Raw genomic sequence first — 22,689 nt, 5'->3', positions numbered from 1 at the left:
ATCGAGCTGCGAATTCCTATCCGCTTTTCTCTTCCCCCGTTCATCTCGCGTTACACGAACGAAGAACGCGGCAATACAGGACGTTCCTGTTTTCTTTTCCCCGCAAAATTCCTTAATCGCTCTTGAGTTCAACTCTAGGTCTCGAAGAAAATAAAATAAAATTTCTATTTTGTAAATAAGAATAATTTTAAATAATTAAGAGTGGTTACTTATTAAATTGTTACTTTGATATATTTTTTTTTCTTTTCTATTAAAGTGACGCTGGCTCTGCTATTTTACGAAAATAAAAAGTTCCGAGAAATCTGGAACGTCCTGTATATTTACGTTTAACGTTAAGTGGCCGAAAAGCGGAGAAACAGAGATGAGCGAACGTAAAATTCTATTGGAAAAATCCCGAGTCCGCTGCGCGTCAATTTCGAACAGACGCTGCCCGCCGTCGATTTAATTAAGAAACTCGTTTCGTAACCGGGCAATGAATTTATCGTGGAAGCATATTATTTGAATTTCGCACGTGCTTTACAGATCGGCGGACCCAATAGGGAACGAAACTAGAACTTGGTCACCCGATGTCATTTTTGCTTCATGAATTTAACGTGAGAAAGAGCTATTGATACGAAGCGTTTAAAGAGTGCTCAAAGATGCACGTTTCTGTACGGGGGAGAAATTGTAGAACTGCAAAGTGGGGTGCGATCGCGTTTGCATCGAGCGTGAATATTCGCCTATATTCCAAGCGTGCATTTTAACGCCTTATTGCGCCAGGTTTTCTAACAGAAAATCTATGAAGATTATTATTTTTAGTACGGGAATATAAATATTGCAATATTATATTTTTATAAAATTGAATTAATAAACAGTCTGCGTCTACGTGCATGAAAATAACAGATATTTTAGAAGGTATTGATATTTAATAAACCAAAATAAATCTTATAAAAATATTTCACGTTTAGCGCTAATCAAATTCTGCATTATTTCTTTTTTAAATATATTTTTAATTATTTATACGATATAAAGACTATAAAAATATTATTAAATTTATTATTTAACAATAAAAATAATGCTGCTTGTATTCCATGCAAATGATAAAAAAATAAAAAGCGGATTGGGTTTTTAAAAGCTAAATGCGTTATCTTCGGTTTGAAAAAAATTTATATTCCGGAATAATACGATGTATAAAAGGTCGCGATTGTAACTGTCATAATTATACCGAATTGGAAACAATCGGTTGCAACACGCAACGACGGTTTGTTCGAAGCACTTACCTAATGTCTTCCGTAAGTGTCTCGTCTCCTCTGGTCCAAACGACAGACTCGTTGAGCGACTCGAGCACGTCTCTTGCCTCACACCTGAGTCTGAGGACACTGCCTGCTTTTAGATGTCTTTCCTTGGAAACTATACGTCCGGAATCATCGCTGATCGTCAGAGTTGGTGCTATAACCCAATTCAAAACGCGATCGGTATTAATGGTCAGTAATCTGCGTCTTTCAGAGTTGCTTGTAAGAGCGATAAAATAAATTCATTGGAAATAGCTCGTGCACGATTTTAATTTTTTTTTTGTTATTATCGAAATAATAATTAAGATAATCAAAAAATTAAAGGTAAAACCTCATATATTGGGTGTCGTAAATAATATATTTGGTACATCGATAAGTTAGCACGGAAAGATGAACGTCTAAAGGCAAGAGAAAAAATTCACTGCAACCGTGCCCGGAAGTTCGTCGGCGTGAGGAAAAAAAAGGTACGGAGCGTATAACTTAGCGCGTGACCCCTACTTCCGCCTCAGTTCAAGCGAACACGAAGGCAAAACGCGTACCTGCGGTTACATCATCCATAACGATAAAAGCTGTCGGCAAAAAGCTTTCTCCCCAATGCACCGGACGTCCGCGCACCGGTTTTCGCGCGAGAAAATTCCGAGCGGATTGTTCGTGGCCAGATGCGTAAACGCGCCTCGGAAACGGGCGGACCTTTATCTCTGGCCGCGTGGAAATCGGTCACGCGTAACCCAGCTTCGCAAACGAAAGAGACGCGAGAGACCGCTGTTGAAATTCAATACGGCTGAATTCTCGAGCCGATTGCTATGCAAATTTTATGACCAACTTATTCGATAGCTTCCCCTTTCAACCAATTCTCGTTTTTGTCCCCAAGCGTTTACGTTTACGCCCACATGTATCTGTTTTTTATCAATTGCGTGTTACGTAAATCGGTAAGTGATGTCGAACCGACAGATTATACCTGTCGGACTTTGTTTGAGAATGCAGCTGGATATCGCAGGAAAAATTTTTAGACTTTGCAATTTTAATAAACGCGCGATAAAAAAAATAATAAAAAACTGAGAATATTCCATTGCGCTCGTTCCCGATCCGCTTCGGCAAATGCTTTTGCGGCGCGCAACGCGGAGATGCTTTTATTGAAGTTGAATATCTCGGCTTTAATTAATTCGAGGAATCTTTAATTTTACATATTTGCGATATTCACGGGGTATCCGTGAGTGCTAATAAAGTTACAATCGAGACAAAGTGAGACAAATGCGGGACGCGTCAGTGACGCGAGTCATTTAAAATACCAAGTTCCGGACAAACGAGTCGTTTATCACATAAAGATCGCTTAATCGATTACGCAAGTGCAAGTTGCAGCGGGACGCTTTCAGCGCACTTGCTGGAACACTCGGGCAATCCCTTGATTAATGTCCGCGATGCGACACGGCGAAACCACTTAGGGTGAAATGAAGCTGTCAAGCAGGGGGACCCGGCTCAATACGCGAGTGCCTTTGTGCCAGTAAAACCGAGAACTCAGAAGTTAAAGGGACGCGATAGAAGCGCTTTAACTAGCCGGCTCGCTTCGTGGATCCCCGGACGAATCTTGCGCGAAATCGTTACCCAGTTTCGAATTTTCCTAAGCCCGCAATTCGTAAAGTACTGCGCCAGCCGAACGCGTGTGTGAGAGAATTACATTTTCAATAAATATGAAACATTTCGAGATTATTTGGCATTCTTTTACGGCACCGTAATGAGCAGGTAATCGCATCTTGATTGCGCGCCTAATACGCAGATTCAATTTTCGAGTTGTCGATGAACGTTCACCGTTACCGCGCTCGGAATTTAGACCGGCGAATAATCCCCGTGCGAACGACGGCTGTCATTCTCACTCGCCATCGGGAACCGTCCCTCCTCGGGTCGGCCCGCGGGCGCCTTTTTTAAGCTCAAGTAATTACGTAATACCGTCTGAGGTCGTTGACATTTTTAAACTCGCCCACGCGTTAAAAGCCCCGCGGGATATCGACAGCCCAAGCTTGCGCGCGCGAACGCTTTTCGGGCGAATCTTCTTTCCCGATAGAGAACAGACGCTGCGGAATTCGATGGAGAATTTAATCCAGTCCCAAACGGAATCGAGGGAGAACGAGGAGAAAAGGAAAATAGAGAAAGAGATATTAGAAGAAAAAGAGAGACATTGGCGGAAGAACTGCGCGCTCGCGCCCGTCTGTAATTTCTTTTGGCGGATCATTTTTTAAGCTCCTTTGGGAGGAATAGTTAGAGCGGGAAAGGGCGACGAAGACGGAGGGGAAGAGGTGGGCGATCGGTCGCTTGGCCTCCCCGGGGAAAACGCCCAAGTCGAAGTTGCCGGAAGGATAGTATTATTTAAATTGGATTCCGCGATTCCGCGCGACTTCGATCTGCTGTCCGCGCTCGAACTTCGTCACTTTTTCGTTTCCCACGAGTTTACGCGTCGCTTATTAAAATCTTTCATGGGTCGGGGAGACGAGGGAAGGCGATCCCGTGGAGACACTTGGGGAAGTGCATCCGCCGAAACCTTAAAGTTCGCTCTTTATCCGAAACTTTGTGTCGCGCGGCGTCTAAAAGATGTCAAAAAGACGCCATAATCTTTTAGCCGTCTTCACGATGTCTTTTACATATTTTCGGGTACGTCAGACGAAAGGGCTTAATCCTTTCCAGATCCCGGCGATTTTCCTTGTGAAACTTACTTCGCGAGTCAATTTGATAACAAAACTATCGATCCGTAATTTTTAGCAAAAACTTAAACGGCCATTACGAAATTGAAAATGGCTTCAAAGAGCTGGTCGGTCCTCTCATCAATTTGAGTGTATTGAAATGCAAGAGCTACAAAAAAAAAAAAATGTTACGGAATGTCGTCTATTTCAATCAAATAAAATTGAGAATTTTATTTTTTAGACGCACCTGCGGTATGTTAAAAAAATATGTATGGGACTATTGAGAGATCGGGGGTATTAAAACATAGCGTGCTTTGTGTTGAGCTCCATCCAATAAATATTATGCGACGTGTAATGATTCCGATGCAAACAGCTTTTATCTATGCCTTCATCGTAATTTATGCCGGTCCATTAAACAGAATCAATTATATTAAAATAATCGCGCACCTTGCACGTTGCAAAAGTCTGATTAAATAGGTGATTATCAAGATAATATAATTTTTTAATTCTTATATAGTTAATATATGTAATAATATTTAATAATGAAAGCAGGATACTCATAAAAAAAAAATATATATATATTTTTTTTTTGAAAAATAAATAACTTTCATAAACGATTTAATAAATCACCGGATGCGAAGACACGTGTCATAAATATTACCGTGGCTTTCGTGATGTGACAAATGGAGTCGGAATACTGGCTCAAGTTTAATATTAATCATATTGATGATCGATGGACATCTCCTGTGATGTATCTAGCTCTTTGATCGTTCGTTTTGGAAATGTTCCCGCTATGTCAACTATGTAGATTCATAAGATTCGCTGACGCATCTTTTGATTATTACTTTTTTTTTTATGGATTACACCGCAGGTCCATCAGAATATTTCGAAAATTATAAATTCTGATAGGTTATTACGTTATATAATTTATACGTTATTTTATAATATAATTATAATATATGAAAAATATGCAGAATAAAAGCCATTAATTTCGTACCGCTCGTATTATGTATAAAAAATATTTTTGTCGTTAAAATTATTGACACCTGACAACAGAAAATTATCATTTTGATACAGTAGGGCGATTGCTTTCCTTTTCGCTTGAGGTCTCTTTTATTTTCTCTTTGAAATTAATCGTTCGAGTACAGTTTATGTCAAAATATAACGCGATGTAGTTGTTCGCGAATATTTCTTTGACAGCGTACGGATCATATAATTAAATTTCTGGTCGGCAATTGCAAAAAGAGAAATTTTTCTTTTAGTAAAACTTTTTACAATATCAATAATAAACCAAAATATTCTTTTTGATACAATGTATTTTAAAATAAAAGAGTTAAAAGTGTAATATTTCGGTAAAAACTGTATTTTTATAAAAGTAAAATATATACGTACTGTGTATTTTAAACTCTTTATATTTTTACATTTACTTACTCGTTTATACAAACTGAAAAATGCACTTTTTCATTAAAACAAATGGGCCAATAATTAATAAAACGATTAAATATGTTTTAAAATTAAATAGTGACGTTGCACGGTATTTAATTTTAAAAATAATATATTCTTCTGGCCGGCAACTTTTCCTTGTTGATTTTTCAACCCCTAAATTTCTTTTCCTGCGCGATAAATAAGCCCAGGAGAAATATATTTGCTCTCTTTATTCGCCCTTGTTTGCGTACTCCTTAATAAGAGCCATTTCGCGCGTCGCAGGACTTCGTGCTTGCAGTCGTAGCTTATTTAGCCAGCTGTAAAAACAGATCACATTTCCGCGCTAAAACTAACTTGCGTGAAAGCTGATTCACGTTGCACAAAGTAACTATATCACTAGATTTGTCCTCTGATTCCACTTTTCAAGTCAATAGCGAGAAGCAAATCTTATATTTATCATCATCTTAAGAAAACAGGATTTTTTTGATACGCGGACTGATGATTAATTATTTCAACATTTATTATTTATGTTAGAAAAAGAAAAAAAAAAAAGAAAGAGAGTAAAGCAAAAAATATTTTTTTTTTTATTAAAATAATTTTATAATACGTTAATTAAAAAAAAATATATTTTTGAATCTACTTACGCGAATTATATATTAGGAATGTACATAATTCCCTCTTTAGTTCACGATATTCTCGTATGTAACGAAAGGAGCGAACGGAAGGTCGGTGAGTTTCGGTGTATTTTAATAAAGGGCGAGAAAGACCGTATGCGAAGAGTCACGCGGGAAGGTAATTTTATCGCCACACACGAAGCGGATATGCGCGAGCTTGAATCGCGCTGCGGCACATAATGAAACGGCACCGCGCAGTGCATTCAAATTTCCGAAAGTTCATTCCGCTCGTTGCTTCACGACTCATTGCAGTTGCAACGGGTCCGGATTGCGTAATACGCGAATCTCGTCCGCGTCTTTTTCTTTCTCTTTTAATTTGTTTCATAGGTGTTTTTATTAATTTCTAGTTTTTTTTCCCCCCTTTTGTTTCATTTCTGTCGTCGGCAATGCGTGTCCGCTTGATTTATATACTTTGCGCACTGAAAAGAATAAAAGTACACGCTTACATGAAACACGAGGTTTGTAAAAATTTACGAATAACATGCGAGAATTTGCGAAAGCGTTTTTCGTCAAAGAAAATGAGAGTTCGGAGAAGTAGTCTTAAATTTATTAGAACCTATCGGTGCCGAATATCGCAATGCAATTTAGATTGATAACATTATTCGCGATTCGGGTAAATTTTTAGCAACGAACCGCGACGATTTAAAGTACATACTTTCTCAGAGTTTGCGTTGCGTTTTTCTACTTTATATTCAGGAATCGTGCATTATTCTTCGAACGATTCGGCCGCGAGTCGACATAAAAATGAAGATCCATCGTAAAACGATGAAATGTGTAAACGATTCTTTACCGGGCTTGAACGCAACTGATGCCAGCGATTGATCGTAAACCGCGCAGGCCCATATTTTCCCATTAAGCCGCCTCACGGTCTTTTTCCATCTGCTATTTCAAAAGGATATTCCGCCGCGGTGGTCGTCGTAAATTTTGCTATAAAACAGCGCGTTGTAAGTAGCGTTCATTAATTAACGGACGAAGCAATCGTAAGGATTACAGGATCCGCGATTGCAATGACGAACGACGGAATAGAAGGGTTTTCAATTCGACTGACAAAGAATTGCGCGACGACGTCGCTCCATCCGGGCTTGTCCTGTCCTACTTCGCGTACAGAAGCGGCGGCGGCTTCTGTTCACACCCGCTCGCCGATTCTACTTCCGGATCGGATCAGATTACCAGCCACGCCGAGGTGCTTTATCTCCGAGAAATGCGGGTTAGCACCGAATCGGCGACGTAGCGGGATTGAGGGTAACGACGTGCGACGCAATACCTATCCGGCTTCGAGCTCTTTTCCACGTTTTGTCCTGTAGCGAACCTCGTCCGCGCGTTTGCCTCATCTTGTTCTTTTCTTAGTTTAACATATACGGTTCAGCTGGCCTCCTTCGTTTCTCCCTGGCGCGGGATTTTAGCCTCCGGACAGAGGATTCTCCCTCCGCGGCGGGATAACGAAAAGGGACCGCGAGCCTGAACGAGTACTCAATTCACCCTCTTCTCGGGCTGGGACTTTTTGGTTCCGCGCGCGCGAAACGTTTTGCACGTACGCGACTCGAGTGCGAATTCCGCTCGATTAATTAAGCTTGCACGAAGTTGAGCTTACCGCGCACGTAGATGAAGCGATGAATATTTCAGGTTGGTATTTCAACAGGTAGCGACTAATGTCGAGGCAGAAAATTTTACTTGTAAAACTCTTTAATTTTTTTTTTTTATGGCGATTAAGTTGTTATTAGAGGTTTTGGATTTATTCGGGCAGTTGATTTAGGTTATCGCTGTATATAAATTAATGTAAGCAACGATAGATAAAATTTTCCGTTTCAAAAATTCCACAGAACATTTTTTCTTTTTTTTTTTTTTCAAAAATTATGAACAAATAAAAAATTAATGCATTGCAAAAATAAAATATATATTATATAAACTAAATTATATTAAGCTGGTCACTTACCCGTCACGACGACGTTGATTTTTTTAACTAGTGGTGGATGCGTGGCGACTTGACACTGATACAGCGCCGAGTCGCGCGGATTCGCGTACAGTATCTGCAGCCTCCAGTTGCTGGGATATCTGCGGAATCAAAAAAGGCAAAATTGTAGAAAACGGTTGAAATCGCGATTCTGCTGGAAGGTAAAGTGCGGTGGAAAGAAAAAAAGTTTTCCCGTCGGTGAAGCGAATATACTCGCAATTTGCGAGCGTCACGGTAACTAAGAAGTGAATAGAGGGAAATCGACATTTTATTTCCTAATAAAGGTCCCTAATAATACGTTCTGCTTGAATAGACGGGGGGTAATGTCGCGGGACGGAACCTCGCGTTACAACGTGGTCGATTCTGATTTTTATAGCGTATAAAACGGCTGATTTAATCCCGCCGCGAGAGAGAGAAAAAGAGAGCGAGAGCGAGAGCAAAGGTTTCTTCGTGGTTAACGACTGTCGAGTTTGCTCCGGCGATAGTAAAAATCAACTGAGATGATAATTCGACTCTGACAAGCGATCTCGCACCTGGCTAAACCGCCGCGAGTAGTAATCAATTGTGACATCACATTCGTGCCGCGATCGCGCTCTTAATCAATTTAAGGCTATTATATAATTTAAAGTTATTAATTTAAGGCTGCGCCCGTCAATACAAGACAGCCATAGCGAGCCTTAAGGATCATAAAATTATGCAGCAAGATCATTCTTGGCTTTAATTAACTCTTTGGAAAATCGTGGGCAAATAAAAAAAAAATTGTTTAATTATGCGTTTATCACAACTTACCGAAAATTAAGACTGATTCTTTGGTCGTTGCTGTACGGCGTTCTGCCTACCGTCAGCAGGCGAAAGAAGTCATTGTTATGTTGCAACCAAGTGACCTAAATCGCAAACAATAAAATATGTTTTTTTATCGCTCGTCATTTTATACGAATCTCTCTTCTCATTCGACTCGTGCATTTTTGCTGTTATATAATCGAATGGCATCGCGTTGAGATGCAACGGATATATATCTTCAAAGATTACGTCGAAGATTTTCTTTTGATCTAATATCTTCCAAAGAAAGAGGCAGCGTGTAATATCTACCAAGTTTCGTGTATGTCGGCAATAAATGCGGGTAATTTGCGCAAAGCCCCGTGTGCCGCGCGAGTTTCTTTCGAGGTTCGACCTCACACCATACGTGCCAGCCGATGCAATAACGGGATATCGCGGGACAAGTTATCACGGTTTGTCATCGCGGATAAAGGTCTATCTTGTGAAAACTTAAACGTCCCCGCGACGAGAGCATTAACCGTCCGAGGGATTTCGTGGACGCGTCGAATTATGTTACGGGGAAGTTCTCCACCGGAGAAAACGAGGGGAAATAATGTCTCGGTGAATCGCGCGCGAGCTCTCGCGTGTCGTCTAAATTGAATTTGTCGCCGGAAAAAACTATGCCATTGAGCTGAAGAAGAGTCACTCTGGTGGTTCTTCAGCACGGCAGAATTAACGAAGGTTCTCTTTACTTAAAAACGGACAGGGTGTCGCAAAGAGGAAAAGGTGCAGGGTTCTTAGAAAAAAAAAAGATAATAAAATAAAATAATCTATTACGTTTATTTGCCAAATGTGAAAATTTTATTCAACGTATAAATAAACGATTTCACATAGCCACCTGGTCCGCGTGCCACGCATACGCGTCTCTCAAATCCTGTCGCTCGTTTTCGTTTCTCGGCCAACAGCGCAATCGGTTTCGCATTACGTATTCCGTGGAATATGAATCCCGCGGGAATCTCGAGCGTCCCGTGTCTCGGAACTTTAGTCCGTCCGGGCGCGACGAGGGGCAAATGGACATAGAAATCGCGGCTGGGAGACGGCGGGGTGGGGAGGCAGCGCTGATTGAAATGCGAAAACTTCCATAACGACAAGACGGACGAGAACGTACACGCGGTAGACAGTAACAAACGATGTTTGCAATTATAATCCGCGCCTCCGCGGCATCTCTCTCGCGCTCCTTCGCTTTACCTTCTCGATCGTTGCGCTTTCTCCTCGATTCGCATTATTTGACAGAGAAAAATGCACGGTCTTTTCGATTAGACTAACAAAATTCGCGCAATCCGCAGATTTTTCTCTTACCTTGATCTCAATTTCAAGATTTCAATTTTTTCCTTTTTCTTTTTCTTTGTTTATTATATATATATGTATCTGTACGTTTTTTATTCATTTATTTGACGAGAAAAGAAATTTATTATAAATTATATCATGGCGAAAAATGTTTGAATGGGATGAGAGAATAAAAAAAAAAGTACCTATCGACTTTACTTTTTTTTCTACAGTAGGAAATTAAATATCGAAAGCGTTAGATTATCGTACTGCGTCCGTTGACACGAATAACAAAAACCTTGCCTATTATGCTGTTAATTATTTTCGCCGCTTCGGATTAATGCGCGACAGATTGTCATCGATGAAACAAAAACACCATGGCTCGGCAATTCAATTTTGCCTCTAATTATAATTCGCTCGCGCGACAACGAACGAGTTGACAATTATAAAGTTATAACGAAATTCGAATTATGATTTCGCCGTTGCTCGCCATTGTCTCCCGCAAAACTATTGAAAGAAGGACAATTAACGTCGGTACCGGCGTTACGACGCTCACCTTCTTGTCCCCCAGCATGCCGATCTTGCAGTCGAGCAAAACGGTGCTACCGATTCGCGCGGTGACGTTTATCTCCTGCTCGCCGTCCTCGAAATACGGGCCGAATTTCCCGAATGCGCTGTCGCTGGGCAAGACAAATTTCCTGTCCAGCAACGTCCGGTGAGTAGTCATTTGGACCTGATGATCACGACCGCGTTCCGTTTCGAGGGTCCTGATCGACGGTTTGATCTCGTAGAAGGCCTTCGTCGACTTGCCGGTTAGTAGCAGGTTATTCGCCGGCCTGGATTGATTTTTCTTCGCCTCGCCAAGCTTTCTAGTTTCGTCCGCGTGGCCGACGCCAGTCTTGCCATACTGCCGGCTGTCTTGATAGTCCTCCTCCATCTCGTTCGGCGGCGGCACTTGGAACGAGATCGCTCTGATATCTTGCACGTTTCTCTCCCCGTGCCTCGCTTCCGTAACGTCCTCCTCCGATACCGTCGTCGACCAGTCGTCCCTCGTCTTCTCTATCGTCGACTCGTTCGCCCCTCGAACGTCTTCGTGGTCAAGTTTTCGCGCCTCTTCCATCCGCTCCGAGCTTTCGATCCTCCTCGAAGCGAGCGCCGCCTGATCGTCCGTGTATTTCTTCGACGCGTTATCGAAACGGGGATCTGCCGCGGTAACGAGCGGGGACGAGTCTTTCGTTGAGGTCGGGTACTCTGCCGCGAGGGCGGAAATTACGTCCTCGAAGGCCGTCGTGTCGTTGCCGCGGGACCAGCCGGCGGTCTCACCGGTCCGATTCTTCGCGGTTTTCTCGTCGAAGCGTTGATCGTCCTCGTCGAGATGATTAATGCCACGCTCAATAGCGCCGTTCTCCGCCTCTGCGAGGAGAAAATAAACAGCCATGTTAACGATAAGCGAGTCAAGTTCGGTGAAGATGTGCGGGAGGGAACTGTAAGAGCGAACACAGGTTCGTCGGTCGTGTCGAGGGTGAATCGACACGCCGACGAGGCGGAGCGGGTGCCCTTCGCCTCGTCGAGATTTATGACTTGGAACGGGGGCGGGATGATCCTCTGCCCGAGTGAGGATTTAAATGCGGATGTAAGAAGTACGACTAGGAGTTTTATGGCTTTTTCAAGAGCTTCGGAAGTAGAGCCAATAAATGGGCAAATCAAAATCGCGGATCTCGAAACGTTAAAGCGAAACGGGCCGCGACTTTGTTCATTCGAGAAGTGACATTAACGAATCCTCGAAAAGGCTGTTCGAACTCGGCTTATGTCACGTTCAATTAACACGCGCACGTTAATTTTGTCATTTAGCAAAGTAGTAAAGTAAAATCCGCTGCAAAACATTAAATAGCACATCGCGACTTTTGGTTTTGCGCGCTCGTGCAATCTTTCGGAAATTCATTTCGGCGCTTATCAGAATCAAAACAAAGACAGAAAGCCACACGCTTGTCACATCTCGCTCGTTCGGAAATATTTCACATGACGAGAGAGAGAGAGAGCCACGTGATAATAAAACGGCGTGCAATTCCTTTGTTCGCGCGACGCGTATTTTCCCCGCGAAACAAAAGTGCCGCGGGTTTTGCCTCCCCAGGAATTTAATTTTGCGGACATGCGTATCGCGGCCGTGCTTTTATTCGCGAGCGCATCGATAAAGTTTCCGGTATAAGGTCTCGCTTCTCCCCGTGGCTTCAATCCGCAATCGAAGTCCGCGCGGAAACTCGTGATAAACAAAACTATTTTGAAAAACTTCGCTCGCCGCGCTCTTTCCGCCGTCGAACGAGACTCGCTGTAGGCGCGGTCACCACAAATTTCTTTTTATATGATAAAAACGTCCGCTCCGTTATCGATACAAGCGGCCAGCTACTTTTTTCTCTTTTCCTATTCTACAAAATAGTCGCGAGCCCACCCGCGTACTTCCCGTAACCGTATATTTATCGACAATTCGCCCGGAAAAATCGAAAAGGTGCGAGACCTACGAGCATAAAAATTTCAGGGGCGGGACTCAACGTGAAAAAATATTAAACAGTTAGCGAAATACTCGAAGAATAGCCTCTTCGGTAAGGTGCATTCGTAATAACGAGGGAATAAAACCTTTACACCGTGGCGTTATTTATTGCGCAATGAAACCGCACCGTCACCGCCATTACGCGGATTCGTTGATGTTCCGGCGTGAGTCGCACGATGCCCTGACAATCGTCGCAATCCTATTTACGCAAGTGGATATTGCCCTCGCAACGGTAACAGTCGCTATGAATATAGAGCGATCACCTCATATCGCAGCCATATCTGCGCGCGCGGCGAACGAGGCGGATTACAAGATTACTGTCTGAGTCGTGACTTCTATCGCAGAGCCACGGAGTGCGCTATCTCCTCGTGTATCCCCCCGTTCCACCATTACTCGGGATGACTACAGCTTTTCATATAGCTTTTCGGGCATTTGTCCTTCAATTTTCTTTACCTCGTCGCGAGAGGCTACACCGAGAGTTCGCAGGTCGAAGCTTCGTACCCTCCAGTCTTTGCTATTCTCCCGAAAAATTCCAGCTCGCCAAATCGAGAGGAAAAAAGAAGCTGTAAAGCGTGCCGTATAGGTTTTCCATTTTAGTTTGTATTCCGATCGGCATGGTTAAAAATTATTTCAACTATTAGAAACTCTGTCTTATAATTTCTTAACGATTAAAGCAAATTTATTTATTTATTTTTTATAAAAAAAAAAAGAATTAATTGTGCGAGGAAAAACAATTATTTTTTGAAATTGACAATTTATACAAATCGGTCACGATTATTTATATGCGAACGTGGTAAATTTATAAACTTTCGAAGTCTCCCATCGAAATTAAATCGTCGACTTTCGATCTATATTTCTCTTTTATATTTTTCAACGTATACCTGCGTTGACAATTTCTAATACTGTGTATGGTCCGCGAAAATTTCGGGAATCGCCAATCTCGCTTATATCGCCCGGAAAATGCGCGAACGTCAGCGGACCGATGTGCACCGCGATATTTGGCGCGGGCGATCTTGTTTAGGCGAATCGATATCACCGCTCGCGCCGATAGCACGGGCTTGTAATAGCAACGGCAACAGCCACGACAACGTGACATTCGTTCGTCGTTCGTCGTTCGGAAGCAATTTAGCGCACGCTTTGCGTCGCGAGTGATCGATCGTGTTGAGCGGCGCCGTGTAATTTTGGCCACCGACGACGTTTGTAATGATTTATAAAACGGCGACGTGTACACAGAGATTTCCCCGGAAAATTCGAAGATCGCTAGATTTTTTCGCGCAGTTCTTTTTTTCCCCCTTTTTTTTTTTTCTTTTGACGGACGAAATCGCGATGTATCACAATTTATTTACTTCGTGCCCGCTATACAGCCAAGCTGTGCCCTCAAAGAAATATATTTGAGAAGCGATTCATAAAACGGCGGATGGGTATGCGATGATTTCCGGGGGGTATACGAGCCTCCAAAGGGCCGCCCGAGCGATTCTTGCCCGTGGAAGGGATCACTTTATCATCATTTACGCGCTCCATATTTCACGATCGAGCTGCACTTAAAGGAAGATATTTCTGAGACCGGACCGACGCGGAATTTTGGTTCGCGACTCGAGTTCTGATCAATTCCCGGCGGCCTTATCAGCGCCCCTATTGGCGTAGGAATCTCCGCTTTGTCGGGGATTACGGCTATTATTATTCGCGGCAGTGCGATCTCTGTGAACACGCTCCGAGTAACGTGTTTCCGCGATAGCGGAATAAGGCGCTCGCCCCGTCTCGGGTTTTGTTGCCGATCCGTCTGCCGAGGTTTTTTCTTCAATCTCGTGGCCTGAATACCGGCGATTGTGCGAATGATTGATCGCCGCCGTGCGATATGCCCGACACTCCCGTGGGGTGGGGGGGCTTAAAAGCGCCATTGCTTCGGGGGGAGTGCAAGTGATTCGCGCGAAATTTCGGCGATTAGCCTTCCTCCTTTCCCTCCCGGGCGCGCAATACAGCCCGCGCGGACGTAAAATGAAGATACACTTTGCGTTTGTTCCTTGTGATTGATAGCCTTCGATCGGGTCCGCGTAACCGATGCATAAGTAACGTATCATTTTTCATTCGGAGCGCCCCCGTAAAATTTCGCGTCTAATTCCCTCCGCCGCTTTCCGGGCCCGCGTTTTCAGGGGGATACGACCGGGCGAACGTGCCCAAGTAACGCGGGCGCACCTATCTCCGCGCTCCGCAATTTGTCAGCAAGGATTTACGCTTGTCACGTGTGATAGACAAATTCGCGGGACGTGCGAGGAAGGAAATTCCGCAGATTATACCCGCGGCCGCGGTCTCCGAGCGGACGTCGGGTCCGCGAAGAACTGAATTAAAAACCTCCGTCTCTATAAAGTGAGGTGTTATAAAAAAAAAAAAAAAAAATTACACGCCATTTGTATAATAATGCAAAAATTGCAGCGGGAAAAGTTGGGAAAATTTGCGCAATTAATATCTGGACGAGTTTCGCTATTCGTTGTACAAAGATGTAAAAAATCATGAAACTGTTGCAATACTCGACGTAATTTTACATCTATTATAACTGGCAATTTGCATGTAATTCTTTTTACACGTGTAATTCGCGCGATAACATTTCATGAGGCAGTTTTCCACGAGAAAGAAACGTTTAATTTGTCACGACAGTTGTCAGATCTATATAGAACATGGGCAATGTACGGTAATCCTTTTTTTAAACGTTTGTATAAGCTTATTTTTTGCTAATTGTAATAAAGAAGATAAATTTCAATCCATTTGCTATTTTCTGAGAGGTATTAAAAAATTTCTTTTTTTTTTTTTACGCAAAGCGATTAATGGCTCATTGTTCGTTTTTTCTATGGAGAAATAAATCGCTTCAAATTAGAGTTATTATGATTCATGAAACTAACAGTGTCTTTGCGTATGAAAAAGCTGGCAACATTAAGCGCAATCTCGTTATCCGGCACTTTCAGGTTTCGTGGGGCGCGCAAAACTGCGTGAAAGGGTATTCGCCTACCAAATGGTGATTGCTAGGAAGCGCAAGAAAGTAAATTCCGCTGGGGTTATCTTCGTATAAAGACTGCATAGAACAACTGGCTCGGCAGCTACAAAAGAGTTTCGGCCCCTTTATCTTGCCCAGCACGGCCCGTTTCCCGTTGTTGCGAGTCGACGCTTATGGCGCAGTCGGACATTCAGGTTAATTAGAAATCCTCGCATTCCGATAAAATGGGACGACTAAACCGTTTACTTTTTCGCAGGAATATTACGTCGCGAAAACGTTCGATCAAATAAAAAAAGAAACGTATTGTAAATTATTTAGTGTTGCGAACAGAGCGGCTTGAACTTTCGGAAGAGATCTAGTTTTAGAAATTCCGGCGGACATTTTGTAGGTGCATGTGAAAATTAAAAACGTCGAGCAGAAGTTGCGCATTGAATCGCCTACCTGACGCGAGGACAGTAATCATAGCGGAGACAATGGCGATGACGCCGAGCACGGAGGTGGTCGGCTGCATTCTCCAGCCGATCATCTCGAGGATCCACGCGATCTCAGCCCTCAGGTACTAGCTCCATCTCGTTCATTTTCACCCTGAAACAGAATTGTAATGTTAGTAACAAATGTCGAATAGGTCGTAGATTAACGTGATTTAAATATACTATAGTATTATAAGGCCAACAATTGTATTTATACTTCATAAATAATTATTAATAATTAAAGTCGCAAAGTTTACGCGTAAACGTTAATTACAAAATTAAAAAAAAAAAGTCTACGTGTTATTAATAAGTAGAGAAAGAAAGTGAAGGATTAATGTATGTAAGAATTCTGCACGACACAACGAATATCCCGTTTATGCGGATAAGGCAATTATTAAAGAGCTACTCGTGATTAAACTCACTTTCCGGGAAATATTATCCCCGACCTCAACCGCGTTTCCTAATTTGCATCCGTCATCTCTAACAAACACGATTTGCTCGTCTTTCAGACGTTGACGGATAAATGAAGTTTTTGAAGTAGCTGTAGCCATCAATAAGCGTCTTTATGTGCGATCGATCAAAAGTCAAAGATGTCAAATAGCACCTCGGGATGTTCTTATTAAGGAGAAAAGTGTGTAGAGCAACGTCGCTAAATAATGCACTTAAAAAAAAAGAAAAAAAATACTAAATCTAGAACATTTGTTAATTATGTTAATTACTCAATATGGACAGATGATAATTCGTAATAGTATTAAGGGTAATAATTAATTTAACGCTCAGATAAATTAATTATAAATGGCACGTTGATGTAAACGAAAAGAATTAATCATAAATTAAATACATAATTGATTGACGAGCTTTATATATACATTCGCGTTATTTTCTTTTTTTTTTCTTTCTTTTTTTTCTCTCATATCTGTGTTTATATTTGTAAAATATTATTTAATACGTTTAAACCGTTTTATCTGGCTTCACGCAAAATAATTTATCCGGCTTTCCGCGGGTCACTGCTTAATAGCCATCAGTTTTTATATTTGCTGTCGATATGCCGACACAATTCACCACGTTATTACACAGTTTCCGTTAATCGTTAACGGAGGTATGGACATTTATTTTCCGCAAATAAAAATAGGACAATATTAAAACCTATCGATCATGACAAATAGTTGCACTAAAGTTGTCAATATAAAACTGGATATTTCAATATTTTTTTCCGCGTCGCATGTAAGTTTTTAATTTATATATTTATTTTACCGCGCGCGCACACACACGCATGAACGTACGCATAAATACGTAACAAATTTTTATTTTTTACATTTTAAATTATTTAAAATTTTGCATACGTATAATAATGCAGCTTACAATTATAATAGAGCTAAATTATTTTAATTGTAAGCAATTTAAATTTTAAATTCAGCGTTACGAGCTGCAACATAATTTTGTTTTAGTGTATACGGGAGTTGCGTGCTGCGCATTGAAGTTTCTACTGTACTTATACGCGTATTTGAATTATCGCTAAATAATTAGCTCCGTATTGTACGTTAAAAGTTTCTTACGCGTGAACGACGCATAAATCGCGCCCGCTTTCAAATGAAAGAGGCCGTAATATAACTTAGCTGCGAGTTAACAAACGGCATATTGAAATTTTCCCTCAGAATTTATTTCTTTCTTGCGACGCTATTGGGGGCCGTCGCATGCGGAAAGTTGCTGTCGTATAATTGCAATTAAACGGCAGAACGTGACTGCGTTCCGTCCTGGGTTCACATAGTCGTTAACATAACTTCGTTACGCCCCGAATGAATCAAACATCGAAATTACCAGTCGAAACACTCGATCTAACGAGTAATTAGGAACGCAGGGAAAGTTTTCGAGCGCGTAATCGTGGCGCTTACAATCCGAGCTTATTTAATCGTTGTGTTTTAAAAAAAAATCCAGTCTTTCCTTCGGCTTACCTTAACAACGCGGTTTAATTAATAATGAGCTTAGTGTTAAATATGAAAAAATCCGAGAATAAAATTGCACGTATATGTATGTAATATACCTAAAAATTATGTCACGCAAGTATGCGTAATTTTGTGAGAAACGTATATATTTTTAAAATGTATATTTTTACGTATAATTTTTTTTTTTTTTCGTGGAGAGTCGCTTATTTCGGTCGCAGATGGGGGATTTTAACGAGTAGGTAGTCTAAGCCGTCTGCCAATTATAATGTTTAATCAGACGTACGTAATTACAGACACACGTGTGTGTGCATGGTACACTGCTGCTTACCGAGAGAGTCGTAACGGAACCAGATTTGCCGAGCCGAGAAAGTCAAATATTCGCACAGATATGATTACGGAGTTCCAACCCGGGCCTCGCGTGGCATTTCGAGACATTCCGTTTAAAACGGGATCTTAATCATAGATTCTTTTCTGCTCGCTTTTGGATCCGCGTGCGAAGGGTCGCAATGAGAAATATACCCGCGCTGTCTTATACTTGATTTCGCACAATCGAGACGTGTGCGTGATTTACTCGCACGTATCTCATGGATCGCAAGGGTTAATCTATATATGTATAATGTGTATATTAATCGTGTGTAATATTAAATTAGCTGAGGTTTACGGAAATACGAATTTGCCGAGCTGACGTTCAATATTGAACGACAAACAGAAACTCGGTAAAATCTTAAATTAAAGGTTCTTCACTAAGAAAAAAAAAAGAAAGAAAAAAAATTCTACTCGCATAATTTCGATTGCAAATGTGCATCTCGTATTCGCGCTTCACTTTTATACTTTTATACATAAAAGCGAAAGTAATTGAAAACATTTCTTTTACAAATAAAAGCTAAATAGTACATTATGGGAATGAAAGTGTACATAATTTAAATCAAGAGCGGCCAGGAAGTATCTTGTTAAGAAAGTATCTTGTTGTTTGCCAAAGAAAAGCTGTTCTTATCAAGACAAAGTTTTGCAGATTCTATTCAACCGAATCACTTTGCTCATTTCAATGTGTATTGGAAATGTTGGCGAAACTACATGCAAATAAGAAGAGTTTTTTTTAGCAGGCTGAACTGCACCGATGTTACACAAGTCTGCGCTAAAGAGTCATCGTTACAGTATTTAATACAAAAATTAAAGAAAAAAATTAAAAAAAAAAAAACACTTTTGTGCTGCGATAATATCTCGCTTAAAAATATAATTTAATTTCGAAACGTGGCGCAGAAAAAATCTTGTATCTCACAATGAATCATTTCGCGAATATTGCGCTGCTCTTGATACGCTCGCGAGAAATTATGTTTCGCTGGCAATTCGGCTAACTGCTTCTAAATAGCACGACTGCGCACTTAATGGCTAGAATCAAGACGCTGCACGCGATGGGCATTGTTTGTCGAACTGCTCGAACAATCGCGTTAACAGGCTGTTCTCGCGGCTCATCAATATCGCTCAGAAGTTCTTGCCGCGCGAGAACAGCGAAGCCCAAGTTTCTCCTCTCGCTTGCGAGTCCGCCGCGTAATAATTATAGGGCCGTCCGCGCTTTCGTGAAGCGCCGGCCTAGTTATAACCAGCGGGATGTCTCAGCGTAGTTTAGTCGGGGCGATTTGGCATGAACTTCGGGAGCGGAGTTACAACGACGGGGCCTCGATATTCGAGTTAATAGCAATTACTGTCGAGCGAGAGCAAAGCCGACTGACGGAACTTCCCCTCGATGAATATATCCACCGGCGGTCGTTAAGTCCAAGCGGATCACGCGCATAACATATAACGCAGTCGCGTATTTCTGGGTGAAGAAAATCGGTGCCGAACGATAGTAATAAGCCGAAAGAATGAGTGCATTATCGCGCGAGCCGGCTGAGAATCCTTCGTCGCAAATTATCCGCGAGCGTGCCATTTACCATCCGATAGAGACGAGACTCCGAAGAATAAACAAAGTGCCGCGATAATCTGGGATTTTTACGGTAAACTGAGTATTAAACTGGAATTCCGCTTAATCCTTTAATTCAAAACTTTCCTGCAAGCTACTGCTTTGTATTTTTCTTTTTTTTCTGTCTTGTTTTTTTTTTTTCCTTGTAAAGAATCATTCGTAACGGGTTATATATTTTCGGGCGGTAAGTATTCTTCAGTGCCAGTGAGAGAGAGAAGGGCTGGGGTTATTAATTGCCGGGGGCAATTATGAAATCGCAAAACGGCTTTCCGGGAAATTAACAAAAATCGCTCAAATCTCGGCGGCTCGCAAATAAATGCGGTACATTAACATCGCCACTCCCGTGACGCCACTCTTTACCCGGATATTCTAATTAACACTGAATGTAATGCACCGCGGCGCACCGCTGTAATTCGTTGTAATAACCTTCGAGGCAATTAATTGCGCTCGCGTTTACTTTACGATTAATTATACGCCACACATTCGCTCTCCTGTTTCTGTGTCGGTGAAATTGCTAAACCGACAAATAACATCGCCGAACTCTTTTCCAGTTGAGTGATAACCGTTATAGCCGTACGAACGGGAAGACGAATAATTGGGACGTTTTTTTCAGTGACAGAGATAAGTAATTTCGTAAATTTGAACTTTTTAAATCTTCGTCGATAAAGATATTCATTCCTAAAGAAGTCGACCCGCGTTCTGCAAAACAATATACTACCGTTGCGCGTTAAATTGTAATGGACGAGCATCTTCAAAGGCTCATTAATTTTGCGAAAGCAAGGGCGGTAAGAAATTAAAAGGAGGTTTCATAATTCACAAGAAAATAAAGGGGAAAGAGTATATTTCAACGATATGCGGCACTTATCTTCTCTCGGTGCAAATGATTTACGTAACGTCGCGAGTATTATTGCGGGAACAAAATTTCCCATCGGGGGATTTCTGTAATTTATAATTATGTGGAATATTATTATTATTATAACAATGTCGTAACATCGTAAAGCAGGGCCCATACGTCGTGGTTTGTTAAAGCGGATATTCTTGAAGCCCATTAAAATTTAGAGTTATCTGTACGTGCGATGCTTAGAATTTACAGTTAAGCTTAGTAACCTTCGAACTCGCGAAAATGTCGGACAAAGGTGTAACAAGTCCGTCCAACTCTCCACGCCGTTGTTCCGAGCACTCGGCGAAATCGAAGCCGCAATTTCGCTCATAAGTTTCGGGCGCTATTTCGCGATCCTAATGCCTCCACTCAGTTGTTGTAACAATACCATAGGGCCCCGAGTTTGTAGCGTCGAGCAGCATCCATGGGATACTGCCATGGTAATGTCATCTTGCTAACGTCGCTTTAATGGCTCGCAAATTTAACCGGCGCGCTTGCTCATCGCGTGGAAAGTTCGCCGAGAAATCCGAGCCGGCTATCGCTGAAGTCGCAGTTTTGGGAAGGGGGCCGGGATATTCTGGAATTAACGTGATATCGATTCGCGCGCCGCCGAGTTGCTCATTAGAACACGCTACGTTACGTTCGTGAACTTGGAGAAGGGGGAGAGCGCACATTTTCGGGATTAACGGCGTCCCGATTTTACTGCAGCGCGAAATAATTATGGCGGCGATGTAAGGCGCCGATTATCTACGATGCAAGCGCAACTCAATCCGGTTAATCGACCTTTGCAGCCTGCAATCATTAGCAATTTCCCACTTGCGCACTTTGGATGTCGCGAAAGCCTCTCGGTCGATTCATTAACCCGTTTATCGTTGTCATTTTTGGAATCGATTAGGAGATAAATATGAAATATCAAACCCTTATAGAAAAAATGTGTATATTTATTAATTTTAATCACCGACTTGTTTAATAAATTCAATAACGTTTTCGATATAAATATACGATTACAAGACTAACAACTGTTATAATATTTATAAATACATAATTGGCGTTATTAAAATAGTAGGAAGATTAATTTCCGTGCATAATATTAACGCGGAATTTCAATATTTACGTTAATGAAATATCAATTTATAATTAAGCATTACGCGCTAAAGAATCTAAATGTATACGCTTACGCGAATTAAAGGATAAACGCTATCGAAAAGAATCCCACGCGGATCCAACGCGGTGGCACGTAACATCTCTAAATATTTTAAACATCGCGGTAACTTTATTCCGCAACAAGCAGATTATCCGCGAGCCAAGCGCATCAGCGGTAATCATCTTATTACATTTATACCTCATATCTGCAACCTATTCCGCGATTAAATCCTCTCGCGTATTAGTTTTTGAAATCCGATACTAATTTCATTCGTATTATATTTCAATTTCGTGCATTTGAAGAGACGGTGGGATAAAGGAAGCGAGCCCGTGATATTCTCGCGGACGACGCGCCGTCATTACTAATAATAATGCGTACCCACAATAGCGGTCCGGCGGGAATAATAATGAAATACCGTGCGTATAAGGAAGGCAAGAAGGTGAGGCGCGACTCGGAAGATAAGTATGAAATACGGATATAAAAATGCGATTACGGCGACGAGCTCGTTACGCGGCTAATCTGCTTATGGCGGATTAACGTTACCGCGCCGTTTGAAATATTTCAAAGTTTACGTGCCTTCGCGCCGCGCGCCCGGCACCCGCGGCTGTATTACCGAAATCCTCACCTTAATCCGTAATTCCTAATTACAAATTGATAAGTAATTAACGTGAATATCGCTCACGCGC

At 41.8% G+C, this 22,689-nt stretch overlaps 1 protein-coding gene across 6 annotated transcripts in view; it reads right to left on the bottom strand.

The window, feature by feature from the left end:
- LOC139105385 (uncharacterized) overlaps positions 1-22,689 on the bottom strand; it is a 187,817-nt gene that overhangs the window by 26,710 nt on the left and 138,418 nt on the right. For all 6 annotated transcript variants that reach the window (XM_070661458.1, XM_070661456.1, XM_070661457.1 and 3 more), the window contains 5 exons: positions 16,048-16,191; positions 10,632-11,488; positions 8,783-8,877; positions 7,976-8,094; positions 1,260-1,428 (listed from right to left, as the gene is read on the bottom strand). In XM_070661458.1, the coding sequence (XP_070517559.1) occupies positions 1,260-1,428; positions 7,976-8,094; positions 8,783-8,877; positions 10,632-11,488; positions 16,048-16,132 (1,325 nt within the window). In that variant the 5' untranslated portion in view covers positions 16,133-16,191. The remainder of the gene's footprint in view (positions 1-1,259; positions 1,429-7,975; positions 8,095-8,782; positions 8,878-10,631; positions 11,489-16,047; positions 16,192-22,689) is intronic.

Source organism: Cardiocondyla obscurior, linkage group LG09 (genome assembly GCF_019399895.1).
Source record: "Cardiocondyla obscurior isolate alpha-2009 linkage group LG09, Cobs3.1, whole genome shotgun sequence".
Classification (NCBI taxonomy): domain Eukaryota; kingdom Metazoa; phylum Arthropoda; class Insecta; order Hymenoptera; family Formicidae; genus Cardiocondyla; species Cardiocondyla obscurior.
Note: the sequence above shows the minus strand (reverse complement) of the source record. Positions and strands in the feature narration are given on the sequence as shown.